The sequence below is a fragment of the Poeciliopsis prolifica genome, unplaced genomic scaffold (genome assembly GCF_027474105.1).
Source record: "Poeciliopsis prolifica strain line A6 unplaced genomic scaffold, Auburn_PproV2 SCAFFOLD017, whole genome shotgun sequence".
Lineage (NCBI taxonomy): Eukaryota > Metazoa > Chordata > Actinopteri > Cyprinodontiformes > Poeciliidae > Poeciliopsis > Poeciliopsis prolifica.
This window is the reverse complement of record NW_026562392.1, coordinates 6,537,990-6,556,743: the sequence shown is the minus strand read 5'-3', so window position 1 is coordinate 6,556,743 and position 18,754 is coordinate 6,537,990. Positions and strand designations below refer to the sequence as shown.

Here is an 18,754-nt window from a genome sequence, read left to right as displayed (position 1 = left end):
TCTGTATATATCAAGTTTCAAAAATGATGGGAAATTTTAAAAACTCTTCCTATCCTCTGTGTTTCCTCCCTTCTTTTTCTTCCAGGTATGAAGTGACTCCCCTTTACTCCAAAGTGAGTGCACACTCGAGGTTCATCGGCTGCGTCATCTGATGAGTCAGTGGGACATCATGTTTACCTCTCTGGTCTAAAGATGCGCACAAGACAAATCAAGCGTGACTATGTGTGGATCTGAGCTTTCTCCGTGGCTAGTCCTGTTTTAAATCGGTGACCATTCAGCGCCAAGCTGGACCCGAGGACTCAGCCTCCCGACACCCATTCCTGTTCCACTGCCCCGGCCCCTGAAAACTCCTCGGATCACAGACGCACACCTGAGCTCCACGGACCAGAGTTGCTATTAGCCAGTGAGAAAGAGTGGGAGGAGGAGGCATACGTCGGTGTGCCCTCTGCACTGGCCACCTGCAAAGATGCCGAGACCATTACTGGTAATATTGACACATATATCATAACCTAAGGTTGCAATCATGAGCTTACTAGAGTCCATTTGGCTTTGCTGAAGCAGCACTTTGTGGCTAGGTATATATAATTCATCTCTAAAATATGCACGGCTTTAAAAGTCCATTTGGCAGTGTTGACATGTTTAAGAAGGTGTGCACCAGAACATATCTCCCTTTGAAAGTTGCAGAGTCAGAAGCTCTCAATCTCAGACGGTTGGATGAATACCGCAGGCGAAAGAACACGTTGAGGGATATATGTAGTGGGAAGAGTTTGTTTCTTTCTGGCCCTATTTTAATGTCACATCCTGTCAGCGGAGCCTCAGGGGGCCTCAGTTCTGTGTACAAATCAGCATGTGAAAGAGAGAGAAGCTCCCAGTAGTTTATCTGCGATTTTTTTTTTTACCCATTTCCACTACTTGTTTTCAAACCTCAGCTGTTACACTCAGAAAGAGACAATTTGATCTTAGTGGAGACAGTATAACTTAAGTATAACTTTATTTTAATTAGCAGCTTTAACTACTCCTGCGCTGTTGTTTTCCTACAGTTGACATTGTTTCTGAAGTGAGCAATTTCCAAAAGCCACTTGTAATGACTGCGATTCTTAGGAGCTGAACACACTCCAGATAAAAGTTGCCTCATTTCCATCAGCAGGGTTTTTGTTCAGTGTTGCAGTGATTGAGAGCTTTCTTCTTTCTTGTTCATAAAAGCAGGAAACGTCCCTCCCTTCTAACTATGTGCGTGACCTCAGTTCCTTTTATTATTTGAGCAGCAATGTCTCGCTTTCCTATACTCACAAACGTTGCATCATGTAAATACTTATTTTTCAAGGTCCTGGAAAACTTTACAATTCGTAAAATACATTTTTGCATGAAAGTGACAACCATCCATGCATCCTTTTTTTATAGATTTCAGATTTCAACTCTGGCCACTATAAACATATATATGCAAATCAGTTATGAGTTTTTGTAGTTCTCTGAATTTTGCTATTCTAAATTGTGATTTTGTACTGTATATCTAGCCTGACGGTTCTTGAAAATATTTACATTCTCACTTTCGGCTAATAGTTTTCTTGCAGAAAACTTCAACTACGATAAAGACTTGCAGTTGATTTCAACCTTTGATCTTACGGTAGTTAGTCCTGAGTAAAACAGTGTCGTTTTTCGATTGACCTTGAAACATGAAAAAAGCATACACACGTCTTTGTATGCCCTGGAGGGAGATGCTCCCATATTTTTCCACGGTTCCTTTTAAAGTCTTGCCAACATTGTTTGCACAAGCCGGCTTGCAAAATGTACTGGTCTGCTGTACAAAATCACATGCTGAAATAAGGTACATGCTGTGGAAACTTTTACTGGGATCATGTGCCTTTCCCATCATCCTTCACAAAGGCAAAACCTCTAGACAGTAGACATGTGCTGCCCTCTGCTGGTTTGTTGTGATAACAAGATAAAAAGCAATTCGAAGAGTTTTACAATTTATACTTCAGCTCATGAATGAAATGTTGAGATGCCTCCTAACTCTCTGACACATTATTTATTTATGTCCCCTTTCACTTGATTTCCTGTGGCCTTTAAATCTCCCCAGTCAGTAAATCCAGAAGATGAATGAACACAATGTGATGAATAGGACGGCCTGTTGCCATGGTGCACTTCCTGGGTATGAGGTTATTTGTCTGTGGTTAGCAGCCAGCAGTGATGTAAGGCATGAGGGGAGTCGCAGTGAAATTATGGGACACAACCAGGACAGGAGAACCCTTAGAAAGAAAGGAGACAGAGGACCTGATTGAAACACCGACAGTTACGCAAGAATCCAATCTCTGTGGAATCAAAACAGTTTAATTGGCAAAACATTAATCATGCATCAGCGTTTTAGCTTGGCCAATAGTTGGCATTATCTGTTTTTATTCAAAACACAGACTCACACTTTGGAAGTGATTGTTTTATGAACGATGATATTGCATCTAGGCAGGCGGAAGCACTCTCAAATTGTCCTGATTTATTTTCACAAACCTCTAATTCAGGGTTGAATTTATTCAGATCCTGCCTGTGTATGACTTAGAGTTGCAAGTTATTAGGAAAACATGATGCCTGTAAGAAAATTGGTGATTGCTGGCAGATGCAAGATCATTTCCAGTAACTATCAAAAGTGATTTTTTGTTTTTGTCTCCTTTGGGTCCATATCAAACATAGACCCCCAGATATCTCAACTACAGGATCTCATTGAAAAAGCAGTTTCTGGCCGTTTTGGCAATTGAACAATTTAGTCGCGGTTTCATACTGACTTTAATATCTTACCATCTCTTTATCTGTTCAAAATACTTGGTGCTGCATTAAAACCATGGTGCATCAATAGACCAACTCATTATTGTAGTCTATGCAGTTCTTTGGGAAAGGCATGTTGCACGCAATGAATCTGCAATGGCTTGGACATTCTGTAGCTATATTTATAAAGAATTATAATATTAGTAAATATAAAGTTACTTTGGTAATTATTTATATGTAAAACATGAAATTATCATTAATATTGCCTTGCTGATCACTGTAGTTATTTCTGTGCCCTCTGAGGCGCTCCTATGTAAGGTTTAGAGCATTAGAACATATATTGAGTTTTTTCTCTGCCAAATCCTGGTGTTTATGAAATTCTATGAAGAAAAAGGCTGTGATTTGGCAGAGTTTGTGGTTTGGCTTTGCCCATGTTACCCAGGCTGATGATTAATGCTGTAATCTTTTCCACTGACTTGTTGCTCTGCTGCTCAAATGCTGGCTCAGACCGATTCGCAACACAGGGAGGATTACAAAAAAAAAAAAAGACATATTTAAAGTGTTAAATTTCACTGCCTCCCACACATTTCAAGCATCTGGTTCCCAACCCAGAGGCTGATGCAGGCAGACGGTCGGGAACAGGGTCAGGCATGCCGTTACCTCCCTCTGTTTGCAAAGGATCAGGGGCTTGTAGAAAGTTTGTGATTCGTTCACCCGCAGGAAGTGCCCCACCGCGTTTGTCGGCTTTAAGGGTGAGGGAGAACGCTGGAGAGCCAGGGGCAGGGCGGTCAGTGGGGTTGTCGTCATCGGCATGTCAGGCATGACAGACCAGTTTGGCTCGGGTCTCTCTCCTCTCCGCTCCACTCGTCCCTCCCCTCTTTCCTCCCTTTTTGTCTCGCGCACACACAGAGTTGTCCGAAAACTTTTAGCAGCCGCTCTCTAGCTCTTCCTGTGCCTCACCCTCCTAGCTCCCTCCGTCTCTCTCTCTGTCTGTCTCTCTGTCCCCTCTGTCCCTCTCCTGGACCAGTGGAAAATGTGACTGAAGGACAGGAGAGTAGGTGGTTGTCCGGCTCCAGACACCATGAGTGAGTACAGTGGTCTTTCCTAAACTTTACGGACATTCTCAGCAGAGTTTTGCTCAGTACATATCACCCCTATGTTTGTCTGTGTGTTTCTGTTGTCATAAAAATTGTTTCTTGCTCGCTTGTAGTTGTGCAGTCTTTGTAATTTAAAGAACAGAATGACGTAATGTTCTTTGAGTGCATGACTGAAGATTTTCCACAAGTTGCATTACTCCACTGTAGTGGTCACCAGGAGGCGGCCATGTTGAACTTCAGTGTCAGAACGTCTTCTTTATATTAAGCAACTTCAGTGCTCTCATCCAGGTGGTTCAGCAATGTGACACCAGTACCATGTGGCCAGTTGGAAACCAGTTCACATGCTTGTAATGTGTGGGTTCACTGCTCTTCTGTTACCTAACTCCACATTACTGAATGTGCTGTGTTGGTAGTTAGGTGCTTCGTATTGTAGTGTAGTAGCAGGACACTACTGCTGTAGTTGATCTTGAATTTCAAAAGTTTTCTGGGGGTTTTTCCCCCAGACTTCACCATGATTCTGTCAGCTGCACTCATCCCGATGTGTTTATTGCTTTGACTAACGGTGTGACAGCAGATTATTCCAGCGTCTGATCCAACCAATGTCATCCTGTTCCTGGTGCTTTTATTTTCTTTTCATCTGGTCTATATTTACAGTTGAAGAGTGACCTGGAACTTCAAATCCTCATGATCCTATCCAAGCAATAGTTGATTGTGATAGACTGAACATCGCCAGCTGTTTGTGCTGAGTTTATTTTGAAGTTTCTAACTCTGTGTTACATTAAGTTCCTTGTCTAAGTGATCGACTGGTGCAGGTTTCCCAACAATAAGAAGTTTCTATTCTCAATTATAGGATGTCTTTTCTACAGTTTTCAGCAAGAACGCAAAATATACATAAGCGGAATTTAGTTAAATTGTTTATTTTTATAATTCCTATAATCAGTGGACTTAATGTTAAAAATTTTGTTCTGAAAAAACATTTACATTTAGCTAGAAATACCTGGAAATCAACCAAATTGCTGTCATAGTTTCCAAGTACCTCTACATGAAACATCCATAGATTTGATGGATAGTAAAGTTCAGATTCTATCAAACCATTCAATGTTATAATGTAAAAAGGTTACATAAAAAAATGAAAATATTAATCTGAAAATATTAAAAGCTACACTATTTTCCAGACATTGAAAAGAACATCTACATTCTATAGGAACAAATTGGTCAATTGAAAATACAGATAAATATTTTTATGTTTTCTGAATATGGGTTATGTTCCTGTGTCCTGAAACACACAGGAAAACTACTGAGTCTGCTTGCCGAATGATTCACCAGCTGCTGCTGCTGCACGCGTGTGTGTCTATGTGTGTGTGCATTTTTCAGCACAGTCAGTCATTCAGTTTGGATTAGCAAACTGTAACAGACGGCATTGTCAGGGAGTCATAGACAGACAGTGGAGCGACAGAGCAGCAACACAAAGAGCATTTTTTTTTCTCCGTGTTGATTCTCATTCAGTGGCCAGTTCAAGCTTTGCTGTTTCACATTTCTCGAGGAAACTATAACTACAACATTAATTTTGTTTTGTGCAGAGACTTTATGGGTTTCAGATATATCGGCTTGTTTGCAATGTTAGAGTTCTGCCAGATGTTTTAGTGTTGGGCAAATCTCTCAGTTTTGGTTTCATCTAGTCAGAGCACCTTCTTCCAGATGTTTACTGCAGCTCTTGCACTGCTTGTGAAAAAATAGTTCAACAATGGTTTTCTACCAGAGTTGTAGAATGGATGACAAATGATCCTGTCAGCTTAAATACTAATCTCTGCAGCTCATAAACCTCAAACCCTCTTTGACTCAGTTTCAAAGTTTCAAGGTATAATTTTTCTGATAATGAACAGTATTCCATAAAATTATAATGATTTAAAATATTACTTTAGAATTTAACGACACTTCAAACATCTCCATAACTTTCTCCCTGTCCAAAGACAGGGAGAAAGTCCAAAGACAGGGAGAAAGTTATTGTATTGGCTAATAGAGTGAAATCCCAATAAACGAACAGAAAACTTGTGGTTGTAGAAATGTTATTAAAAATTTTACAAATTCAAATGATGTTGGTGCTTTTGTAAACGATCCATGAGTTACCAGATTTCTTTTACTTTGTGTCTTTCTAAATTAATTCAACACACCTGGTCTCGTTAATGTAGTTTTGAGGAGTTATATAACCAGGTTACATTTGAGATTTATGTTGAGTATCTTTTGTAAACCGACTCAATAGGTTTTCAGTTGGTCACTTTTTTTAGATAGCCCTGCTTTTTTCTTGATCGCCCACTAGAGGGCAACATGCACCTTCAGTTCGAGCTGACTACATGGCTGTTATTAGTTTTTCAGCTGCGTGAAACGAACAACCAGGACTTCTTTAAGGGAACAAGTGTTTCCTCAGAAAAAAGTAGACAATTTATTTTAGTATTAACAAAAAAGGCTTTTTAGGATGTAACAGCCTGGAGTTTGAAGTTTTTTGTTAATCTTCTTTCATCATTTGATAGAAGTTAATGATTGTTTGTAAAAACATATTCCCAAAGAAAGGACCAGTCATTGAACACTATCTTGTCCTTCTCTTTGTGCAGATGTGTGTAACAGTGCTGACTTGCCAGAGCTTGAGATTGTCAGCCTGTTGGAGGAGCAGCTGCCTGTCTACAAGCTGAGGGCCGACACCATCTTCGGTTATGATCAGGATGATTGGCTGCACACGCCATTGGTGGATCCCGATTCTTCCCTTGACCTTACCAATGAACAAATAGAAGAGACCTTCAAATACTTCTGTAAGTTCAACTCTATTTTGCAGTTCTATCAAATTAAAAACAAACACTGCAATAATAACTATATTTAGAAAATTCTTAATTGTTTAAGTCGGAGAGGTTAGTGACATTCTTCTCTGGCGGTCATCTTTCCATTTACAATGTGGACATGGTTACCAAAACAAACACCGGCTGCCTCTCTTAATGCTTGGGTTATTGTTCAGCTTTGTATTGTGCTCTGAACTTGCGCTTTATGCGTATGTCTGCTTTTGTCTTATCAAACTGCCTCAGTGTTGCCACCGTTTCAGCTGGAAAACACACACACACACCCACATAGCTACCTAAGAATCCAATAAACACAAGCAGGCTCACTGAAACACGTGCCAATGTCACACGCAGCAAACCCAGAGAACAGAAGTTTTTCTTTTTTTTCTCACCATTAATTATTCAGTTCTAATTGCTGTCTGCTTGAATAGTGACTCGGTTAGAGTGAAAGCAATGTTACTTAAATTAGATTATATGTTCTATTTATATTCTCAGTTGAAAACTTAGACTTCACCTCTGTGTTCGGTGACTACTGGGTCACTGTGGCCTGTGCAGACACAGACAACAACAAGGTCACGGTTTCTTTGGGATTTCTGCCATGCTTTTTTCCCCCTTATTTGTCTGCATTTTCCAGGTATTAGAGTTCCTGGCTGTCAGGATCTGCCATGAATGAAAGTTGCTTGTCAGCTCTGACAGATGGCCTGGGTATCGGCACCCTGAGGCCGTATTATAAATAAGCTCTGTTGGGACATATGGGTGTCTGTCAGGCCATGAGGCTTACGGATCTTGCACGAATCATCAAACCAGATATCATAAAGAGTGGTACAGCTCATCGTGTAAGCATTTATTTGTACAATTAGCGGCCCAATCTTAAATCACATGTTCGGCACTCTTTTACAACATTTTTTCAAAGCTTTGCATTGGCAGCTACATGAGAAGGTCATGTCTGAGGAGATGGTGACATGGAGGCGGCTGATCAGCTTTGTTGTGATGACATGCCACCCACATGTTTAACCAAACACAGATTATATTGATATTTTGTCTGATTGGTAGAATTGATCCCATTTGATTTTCTTTTGTTCTGATTTGCATTGAAAAGCATTGCAGCTGCTCAGCTGTGATTTACTACAAGTCTTGATATTTTCGAAGCACAGTATACTGAGAAAAATCAAGGTTTTAGAAAATAACTTTAATTCTGATTTCTTCCAATGAAATAGATCCAGGGGTTGGATCAGATGCTTTGGGTAATATTTCAGAACAGTCAAAATAATCATCACGATTCATATTTTAAACAGTTACGTTTATATTTATATATTAACATACCGTAATTTAAGGAATCTTTTACTATCCTTCAGCAGTACTGTAGAAAGCTAATAACTAATATTTCTTTAAGCACATTAGTAATAAACTAGTTTCATGTCTTTTAATAACTGTTGTAGTTTTTCACACTATTGAATCACGCACAGTTCAGACATTTAAGCAGTGTACTTTAAAGTGCATTAAATCTGTAAACTTACACCATGTTTATGTTTCTCAGTTAAAATAATGTGGTTTCTATGTATTTTTTATGCACTGTAGGTTAGAATTATGTTCCCTGCCTCCAGCTGGTGAAATTGTTTCATCACTCTCAAGGTGGTGACTGATTCCCTTTAAAGGCAAAAATGTTCATCCGTTTTGGGCCAGCCACGTCACCACTGCCAACGCTACACGGCGTTTCCTGCTAACATCTTCTCCATGCTGAAAAGCCTTGGAGTCAGAGCCTGTTACTGTAGCAACCCCTCAGAAGGACAAAGTAGAGGAGAGGAGGGAACAAATGCTGACATGCAGCAGTAGGCGGGAGCATGCTGGGAAATAATCTTCCTTTTTATTGGCCAGAAGCTTCCTCAAAGCCCTCCCTTGTAGTGTTGTCATGGTTAGCATCATTTCTGCTGCAAAACCCGTGACTGCTGCTGCTGCTGCTGCTGCTTGTCAGTGTATTCATTGAGATGCAGATGCAGAGCTCCATGTGTGGGTCAGTGTTAGTGATAGTATTGTAACACAGATAAAGGACAGAACTGGACCTTAAGGGAACTGAAACACCAAGGAATTGGCCAAAAGAGGAAAACAAACTAACATGAAGCTTTTAAAGGATCTGAAGACGATGGGATTTACAGCTTTTGCTCTGAAGCTTTGGAATGACTGAGGAAAACTGATGACCAGAAAAAAGGAGACAACACACTAGAGGTCAAGGGGAGACTCACAGAAGACCCTCTGCTGATGGAAATAAACACAACAGTGATTTTTTTTCTTCCTTCTTCCAGCTGATGACGCAGGCAACATCTCTGTAAAGTGACATGCTAAAATGGCACCAGATATCCAATGAATAGGACTAATAAACAGACAAGCTAAAAGGATATATAATGAGAATAAGAGGACCTGTTCTAACCTGTGTGGCCTCCGCTAACCACCAAGCATGGGCAAAGCAGAAATGACTGACTGATCCCCAGACACTATCTGGAATTACACATTTAAGTGGCAGCTGAACTTCTTTAGCCATGCCGGGATGCTGGACATACCAAAGATGCTAGGGCTAAACATGCTGGAACATTGGTGCGTCTTTCTAACAGAGCAGTGAGGATGAAGAGACGAGGCCACACCAGAGGCCAGAGGTTTGTCAAGGCTGACTACTATGAGCTGGACTGGTACTATGAAGAGTGTACGGATGGTAAGAGACAATATGCGTTAGTAAGAGTTGTTAAAGTTGAGTTCAGTATATTTATACAACACTAATTCACAACAAAGGTGGGTAACAGAAAAAACAGATCGGTTATATGAAGAAATGTATAATCAGGCTCTGTAGTCACACTGTGCTGTGAAGAAGACTGTTCATATCATTAAGTGGTTAGGATTTGTTGAGTCATGGACTGCTCATAAAGTTTTTGTTCTATCAAGACATGCAGCAGACAACATCAAGTCACTGACTTTCAGCAATCTCCTCCTGGACAAGCACGTAGTGACAGTGGGTAATTGCTTGCAACGTGCTGTTAACTTTTTTGGTAATATTTGTTTTCTAGCCATCCTGCTGGATGGCTCGTGTAATTCACGAGGAAAGACCCTTGTTTTATGAATAAAATTAATTTAAAAAAAATTTAAAAGGAGAAAGAAAATGCTGGCTTTGGATTCGGGGACATTCTGAATGTGGTTTTGCAAAAAATATACAAGTTAGCTGGTGCATCCAGGTTTAAAGAAACCAGATGAAACTTAAACTTAGTGGTGACAGAAGATAAAGAAAATGTAAGTTTTATTCAGGTTTTTTGTGTCTGGAAATAGACTTGCTGGCAGTACATGTTGAGGCGTACCTTCAGTAAACCGAGTTTATGCTATAATAAATGCTATAATCCTGACTGATTAATAAAGCAGTTTATTGTTTCAAAAGAGCTATCATAGGAAACAACATAGGAAATATATTGTTGAAATAAACCACATAGCATGTAATTGAACGGCATCTTAATGATTCTCTTTGTGTTTAGTGACGTTACCTAAATGAACTTATTTGGATGTGCGATCTCAGCAGTCGATTGTCTCCAATATTATCACAGCGCTTCAGCACCTTGACAAATAGATAACTTTTTTAAAGCTGTTCAACGTGCTTTACTAGAAACAAACAAACAGCACATTCAAATGAATGAATGAAACAAAAGTATGACTAACACCAGCAAGGATAATTATGTAAAGGAATAACCAAGCAGTAAAGTCTCTGCAGGTGTTGGTGCAGCGAGAAGTATTTATGTAATCCGCCAAGGTCAGTTACAGCATCATGTAGGGTTACATTTCAGGAGCACGAGTGTGTAACCAGATACAGTGGATAAAGATCCCTCAGATTGGTCCTGGTGCCTGTGACTTGTTGAGGATGCCCGGAGTGATGGTACCTGGTCATGTGACAGGTGGGACTAACGGCAGCAGGCTGGAGCAGTCATTAGCGTGTCACCAGGCTGTGGCTCCGGCTGTGTCTGTGATATGTCTGCTGTCGCCTGCTTTGATCTGGCTGCGCTGCAGCTTTCAGTATAATGTGTCAGCTGACCGCCTGCTCATAACACACTGTTTTTTTTCTGAGACCTAAGATTAGGTATGTTTTGTACACCGCTGCATTTATGTGACTTTCTTGTATTTTTTGAAAAATTTTAATTGTAATCTAATTCCACATTTCTTGTTAATATTATTCAGATGGAGGAGAAAAATAATTACTTTCATGTTAGTGTGTTGTAATAGCCATGTGTGTCAGGGATGCTGTAGATTTTCTTACATAACAGCACCTTTCCGATAAGACTTTATCTCCAGCTGTGTTATTCAACCGTGGCTGCCAGCCAAGCTTTGATTTCTAATGTTTGGTGTTTTGACTTTCTTGGCAACCAGATCGAGGGGATTATTTTTGACAAATCTCCTCATGGAGGCAGGAATAGCAAGCAGCTGATTTTATTCTGAGCCCGGCATGAGGAGGGGGGGGGAAGTAGTTGGCTTATATTTAGCTCAGTGATTTGCATGTGGCTCCAAGTCCCTTTTTTGTTAACGACAGATTGCAACACTGCTTGTCGCTTTTAGAAGCCTTCAAAAGAACTGGGCCGAATGAGCTGAGTCCAATCAGAACAAGGGCGTGGGAAAAACTCAGATCTATTGTTTCAATGGGAATGTGGAGGCCAGCTGGGAATCGGGGATGTCTTTTTAAATAGTTTTGGATTAATTATTCAAACTTTTTAACCTGTCAGAGTAGAAAAAGTTGTTAAAAATTGACTTCTTTCAGATACTCATTCAGCAAATTTATTTCCACTTTTGCTTTTTGGAAATAAAGCCACTGGTTATATTAGAAACGTTTGGTAACTTTATAAACGCGTCTGTCAAGAGAAACTGATTCAAGTTATTAAAATTAAGCACGAAAGCAAGAATGAAAGAAAACATATGGGCTGAGAAGAGTGAATGTGACCAGGAAAGCAATGAATGTTGTTTGTGGAGAAGCCCTTTATTGTCCGCAGAACAACAGAGCTGTTCTGTGGGACTATTGAGTGGAGCTACTCAAGCATGCAAGGTCGTCCAGACCTGGAATCACTTTTCTAAACTAATTACAATGAAAAGCATGAGGGTTGTGCAAAGAACTAGTATTATGGACTAAAGCTCATGATCACTTCTAAAAGTTTGAGGCTCACTGGTTTCATTTTGTTGAGCAGAAGAGAATATTTAATGTTTTAGTCAAAAGCTTTTTCCTAATTGTTTTCAAAAATGAAAGTGAACTTCTTTAAAATCATAATTCAGCTCTATTGAGTAGTACTTAGTGATAATAGGGCTTTTGTTTATAGGGGTATTAGCATAATTAATGTCACTTGTGTAGTCCAACCATATCCACCTATTATTGCCCTTCACAGAACCTCAGAATAAAACAGAGGGAGGTTCAAAATAAACTGGATGAAATGTTTATTATGATGTGACTCTCGGGTGTTGGAAAAGCAAACCGAGTTTTTTTGCAGAACCACTTGTACCACCAGTTCCAAACTTAGACAGCGTAAAGGGCAGAACAGAAAGAAAAGCTGTCGACTTTCTGAAAAGATTAAAGACTCATTTAAGAGTTCACCTAAACTTTGCTGTTATTGTCCTAATGTTTTGCAATTTGGAAGTCTGTTAAAGACCCTTTGGTTTGTGTGGAACTCGGCTAAAATATCTTGACGCTTGAGCACGCTGGTTTGTGTGTAAGATGTTCTGTCCGAATCAAGTTATGCCCTCCTCTGACCAAGAGGTCCAGCACATCGAACAACAACCAGAATGAACGGCTGTCATTGTGTTTGAATTAAACACGTTTATCAGATGAATGGTTGCCTCCTGAATGAGCACTGTGGGAGGGCAGATCTGTCCTTTTCAACAGGAATCAAACTGGAAAAACCAGGCAGAGGGACGGTGGCTACTTTCTGCCCAAACCAGTTCTGTGGTTTGAAAAAAGCCATTATGACACAATTTGAAAGGAATGCATGTTTTGAAAGGTAGAAATACAGCATGTCATCAGAATAAGGACAGACAGGGAAATATTTTTCTGCTTGATGATACTGTGTGCTGGATTCATGTAAAACCTTTCACCTGCGGGGGTTTGTTTATCACGCCACACCCTGGAAACCAGTGACTGTCGCTGTTTGCCCAGCTTCAGTGTCGCCATGGAGGCTGGACTGGGCTGGGCTGTACCAAGGTGTTATCACCTGAGAGGGGTTGTAAAATGACTTATCTTCCTTTTAACCTGAGTAAGAACCAGCACTCAACACCTTTAATTTTTCCACCTGTAAGTTGTGTCTCTCCACCACCGAAATAAAAATCTGCATTAAACAGTTGTGGATTACAGAGTTAGGAATTATGTTCTTTAAATCCCTTCATCTGTTGTATTAATCTGCTCTAACCCAGTTTTCTAACTTTAAATATGAGACAAGTGGGGATGTACCTCTCTTCCCCGTGTCTGTGTTTAAGTAGAACAGGCCGCAGACTGACCAGTCAGAGAAGAGAAGAGGAGGAGTTGAGCTGTCTGGTAGTCTCTTACCGACCTGCGATAAGGGACAGCTGATACTCACACTCCTACGTATTCATCAGGCTGCTATCCAACACATACAAACACGGGATCTACCCTGTCAGAGAGACATGTACTTCAAGAGGGAAGCGCAAACATTTGTCTGTCAAAGATCATACCTACAGCAATGTACCGGCCCCAGGTAGGACACATGGCTTTGCCTCTGAGGACTGGTTGGCTGTAGCGTCAGAAGGGGAGGATGGCTCTCTGCATGTCTGGCCATGAGGACACATTGGACTTCTCTGACCAGGATCAGGACGAGGAATATGTTTGTTTGCCCATTCATGAAAGCACAAGGCAGCAGGAGGAGGATGAAGATGTGGAACCTGGCTTCTCCAGGCATGGAAGACACAAGCAGGATGAGCAGAATGAAGACATGGATGAAGAGCAGCAAATGCTTTATGAAGGTAGCTACTGGTTAGTGCGATCATCAATAGTCCTCATTGCTTCTTCAAAAGCATATAGATGGAAATTTTTTTCTGTGGAATCATGTGTTTGTCCTGCACGTACAGTCCCTCCTTTGTAGCTCATCCCCCCTGAATGACAAAATAAACTCTGATGTTGTAATTAATATTATAATTACGGTTAAGATGAATTGTGTGTTGCACATCAACATTCCTCGCAGACTGTGCTTTGGGGGATTGATTGGTTAAAACAACAACAGCTCTTTCCTGTGTGTTGCCTTAGAGTTTGCTTCCCTGTGCCTGAGTGTTTCCCTCAGCCTCGTCTGTAACTCCACACTGCAGAATTTGCAGCCGTGTTGCAAATTACGCTGACAGAAAACATGCTAAGATGTTTAAATGTGAAACTATCTCCATAATTAGAGGTTCCCTGATTGATTGACCCATGATCGGAATTAGACAATTTTTGTAACAGGTAATCGGCAGGTCAAATATTAGGGTTTGTTTTCACTTTTTTAAATGCATCAGAAGTGAAAAATCTAATCATTTTTGGCTTATTAATGCATCAATCAATAACATTCACTTTTGATAAAACATTTTCTGTGTGGAATAAAAACATAGTGCACTGCTTTCGACATATGCTCTCATGCATTTTCATTTTTGTTCGATTTGAAAATCTGTGAAGTAACTTGCTGCCTCTTATGATTTTCCAGAAAATAATTTTTAATCGCACAAAATCAAACTTGGCAAATCAGACCACTGGAAATCACCCCCGGGAAAAATTGATCGTTGCATTGTTAATATAAGCATGAATTAGCATTTTACGTGTAGCTGCATCTTAAGTTTTCTGTTGACAAGAGAGGCTGTACAGTGCTAGTTAATTTTTTATAAATAGTTAAGCCATATTAACCCAAGTCCAATAAGGAAATGATTGTTTTAGTGAAATCCCATTGTGTTACATGTCATCAGTCCCAACAGACTGTGTTCAGGGAATTGATTAAGATAACAAGAGCTCCTTGCTATGTGTTTTCTTAGTATCCTTGTACTACTCAGTAGTGGGCTAAATGTGTCTGTGACTCAGGCAGTCGTCTTGAAAATTACCAATAAAAGCATACCAATATTGGTTAATTGGTCTTATTGGTTAATAACATCCATTATAATATTAATATAACTCTCTGGACTGTTACACCTTTTATTACTGAAATGGCTGAACAAGACAAAATGCGTCTTCTCTGTTACGTCCTTCACATTAAAGAAGTAGTGGGTAGAGTGAACGTATCTGTCTTAAATTACCTTCTGTTATGTTAGACTTGCCCTCATCAACATGTTCCTCCCTCTTTTTGTCTGCGAAGCTAAATTGTTAATAAAATGTTAATCAGTAAAGTATGAATACTTCCTCTTGGCACCGAATGCTTTGTGCATTAATTCATCGTCATGTATTTTTGTTTAGTCATTTCACCTGGGAGGAGTATTTTTGTGGAAATAAGCCAGCATGGTCATTGATTAGCTGCACGTACACAAATATGAAATGTGACAGGGAACAGGCTGCACCCTGTCCTTCCACGCTTCCACAGCAGATAGCAGATGAAGACAAAATGTTGTGGTTTGTCAAGTATATGGGCGGATCTGGGGCTGAATGGGTATTACAGTACATTTGTGCGTTTCATCCTTAGGCCTATTTGTTGCTGATGCTACAGTTCAGATTAAGATTTTGATCTAAGTTTATTTTTCTGATTATTTATTAACCTCAGGTTTGTCGTCATTGATGCTAACACTAGCTTTTTATAAGGGTTGGTCTTTATGGCATGAACGGTTGTTATTTTTTTATGTTAAGACAGGTGACGCACACCTGCATATGAAAACACAAAGGCTGTAAAACTGTTTTACTAATATTTTAAAATCTTCACAAAGTGATTATGTAGTTGATTCTTCAAGCTGTCTTTATATTTACATTTGCGGTAATTAGCTAGAATTCCTAAAGCAGCACTTAAAGTGTGTGTCCCTAAAATAATCTTCATCTTTAACCATGAGATTCACAAAAGGCTGCCAACATTTCCAAATAATAGCAGACAGAGGTTGAAAGCACAATATAATAACACAGAGCAGTTTTGCCGTACTCAAACTATACTGTGCTGTAAGGTTCTTTATTTATGTCTAGGCTTTGACTGGGCCATTCTAATACCTACATTTATAGTTGAACGTGAAGGGTCATAGCTGAGCATACCTCCATTTTCATCAGCCATGGTGAAAATTTAAGGCTATAGTCCTAATATTGTAAAACATGAAAAAACATTGTAGGGTATAAATACTTTTACAACGTACTGTATATCTTGTTTCTGACAGCCACGCTGTTGTTCCAAGTGTTGATGATAAAATGTTGGCTTTGCATGGGCCGATTCTTTTTGCATTACTGTTTTGCATATTCTTTGCATCACATTCCCTTTTTGCTAAAGATAAACGTTGAAAACGTCAGACGTGATCAAATTTCTTTTTAGGGCTTCAGTGGTGGAATGTGGAAAAGTCAGCCATGATGAGACATGTACTGAATCTGCAAATGAAGGAGATGGATAACTATACAGTTTTACACTCTGACCTCTGAAACTGCTCAGTAGCTTATCTTTTCTGACTCATTAGTTAGGTTAAAGACTAGCGTGTTGTTTATGTGGGTAATAAAGGTTGGTCACTGAATTTTGATCATGCATGTTCTTCTAACTGGAAGCGAAAAGAAGGCTGCAGAGGGAGCCACTAAACTCTGTTTACATGTCGGCTGTGATGGTTGGAAGTTGAAATCCAGGAAGTAATGAGCTGTTTTATTATGCAAAGTTATATAATTTGAAGTCTGATGATACAAACGGAGGCCTGCCACCCACTTCTATCTATTAGGATGAATACTGGAGACACCTTTACTAATCACGCTATGCAGATCCACGGTTCCACATAATTGAATTAGTGATTCAAAGACATAATGGTGATTCTGTTTAGAATTTCATATATGTAGTGTAATAAATATGCATATTTTTTCTGCACTAGTTGGTCTCTAAAAGCTTTCAGTGTCTCGCAATAGTATTCATCCTGGTTTTCTTTCAGGATTTCATTGTTTTTTGCTGAAGAAAGCTTTTACCACAGCATGGTGCTGCCATGAAGATGCTGTGTGCAGTGCAATGTTCAAAATGTGAAACTTTGCAGTGGATGACGAATAGTTCTGTGGTCAACAGATTCTCCGTTCAGAGCTGCGGATGTCTGCAGGTCCTCCAGAGTTACTAGGCACTCCTTTGATTTATTCTCTCCTAATTCTCTTCTTTTAACCTTGTTCTGGTACATAAAACTTCAATAAAACGCATTAACATTTCTGGTTGTAACATGGTAAAATGTGCAAAAATCATTGAGGTATAAACAATTTTTGCAGTGTTCTTTAAATGTGACCATTTGTCTTTTTAAATTTTTTTTTTTTATTTAAGACAAAAATCCTCAGGGTCACGTTTGTAATGCCTGCTTTAAGATGTGCATTGCTAAGTGCAGTTGTTGTTGTTTATCTTCTTTTGGACATTTGGCTCTGAAACTTACCGTTCCCTCCATGTCTCCCTCCTGCAGTGTTGTGTGCAGACAGAGTGGGCCAGATGACAAAGACCTACAGCGACATTGATGCTGTCACCCGACTGCTGGAAGAGGTCAGTACGGAAAGGGAGAATCTGTCGAAGCAGATCAAACAGAAGGCGGCATTTTTAGAGGGATTTTAAAGCACTTACGTTGGGGATGTTCTAAGTGACGATTTAAAATGTGGGATTTTCTCTGAGGCTCAAAAGAACAACATTGTTGAACTCGTTTCCTAAAGTTGATATTTTAATGTAACTTATCACCTACCGGTCAGTGACAAAAAAAAGCATAAAGAAGGACATTAAGAGACAAAAGTGTCTGAAAACCAAATGGTGTCGCTGTCAAATAAAGCTTGAGATGTAACACTCAGATGGGATGGGCATGCAGGTTTTCTCTGAACAAAGCTCTGATTGTGATTATACCAGGTGCTTTGTGTTCTTCAGCTGCACATGAAACGCATCTTAACGTTGTTGCCTTTGTGTGTCAGGCTATTTTTACTGCCAGGAAACAAAATGTTTGTGAGGCAGCAGATTCAGCCTCAGGTGAAGAAACCCTTAATGGTTGTTCAGGCATGACTAATAGAAGCCTTTTCTGTATGCTCAGCTCATGATATATTCCATTACTTCATTTATTGCCAGTCCTCGGGTAGATTGATGAATAACCTTCAAATGAAAGGATTTGTATTTGCAGTAGAATAATCGGGCAATTAAAATTTGAAAAAAAAATAAAAAAATTAATTCTGTGTATTTAACAGGGGGGCAAACATTGTTAGATATAATTGTTTTAAGAAACTACACTTTAAATGACCATATTTTGCAAACAGGACAATATTCAGTCCTCTAGTGTGAAAACTTCCTCCTGATTTCATCTTCTCTTCAGCTCAAACTCTGGGTGTTCCCATTGGAGGATAGAGAAAGCCATGAAATAAGGTTGATTTTGAGTCTGGTGATGCTTTTTTTTTTACAGTAGAAAAGCAGCTCCACAGCTTCATAGATTCTCCATCATTTATTACTTCACATCAGACACTCTTGGAGTGTTTGTTGCTGAAAAACTCAGTCTTAGTCTGACCAGAGCACTTGGTTCCAGTTGAAGTCCCAGTAGAGTTTAGCAATCTCCACCTGTTCAGGCTGGAAACATTTTTGATTTTATTGTGATGGTTGGGTTGTAAGGTTTGCGTTCATAGAACGCCCTGACCCCTTCATACTGCTTACTGTGTGCTGACAAAACAAATATGAGTTTCATACTGGCCGTAGCTGAACGAAATGTCATATCAGTAACGCAGAAAAAAAAGCAAATCATGGATGGAAAATTGGACTTTTATTAAGGGAAAGTAAAAATAAAAAAAAGCTTTTTTGATATTCTTTGGATGGAAGTGTTTGGGGGACCAATGATTGTGACACCATTGATTTCTGTTAAAATACAGTACAATATGTTTTGTTTTTTTAAGGTGACATTTTTCCCCACAGTAAATTACATTCAATTATAAATGTTGGATTTTTCCAAAAAAAA

At 39.6% G+C, this 18,754-nt stretch overlaps 1 protein-coding gene across 10 annotated transcripts in view; it reads left to right on the top strand.

Moving 5' to 3' along the window:
* The first annotated feature begins 278 nt into the window (after window positions 1-278).
* The window catches only part of trak1a (trafficking protein, kinesin binding 1a), a 30,504-nt gene continuing 12,028 nt past the window's right edge, over window positions 279-18,754 (top strand). For 2 of the 10 annotated variants that reach the window (XM_055042312.1, XM_055042320.1), the window contains exons 1-3: window positions 3,618-3,842; window positions 6,464-6,658; window positions 17,243-17,319. In XM_055042312.1, coding sequence (XP_054898287.1) covers window positions 3,839-3,842; window positions 6,464-6,658; window positions 17,243-17,319 — 276 coding nt within the window. In that variant the 5' untranslated portion in view covers window positions 3,618-3,838. Of the gene's footprint in view, window positions 485-3,617; window positions 3,843-6,463; window positions 6,659-8,646; window positions 9,384-13,174; window positions 13,658-17,242; window positions 17,320-18,754 lie in introns of those variants that run through there. The other 8 variants (XM_055042318.1, XM_055042319.1, XM_055042317.1 and 5 more) reach the window with 7 other exon arrangements.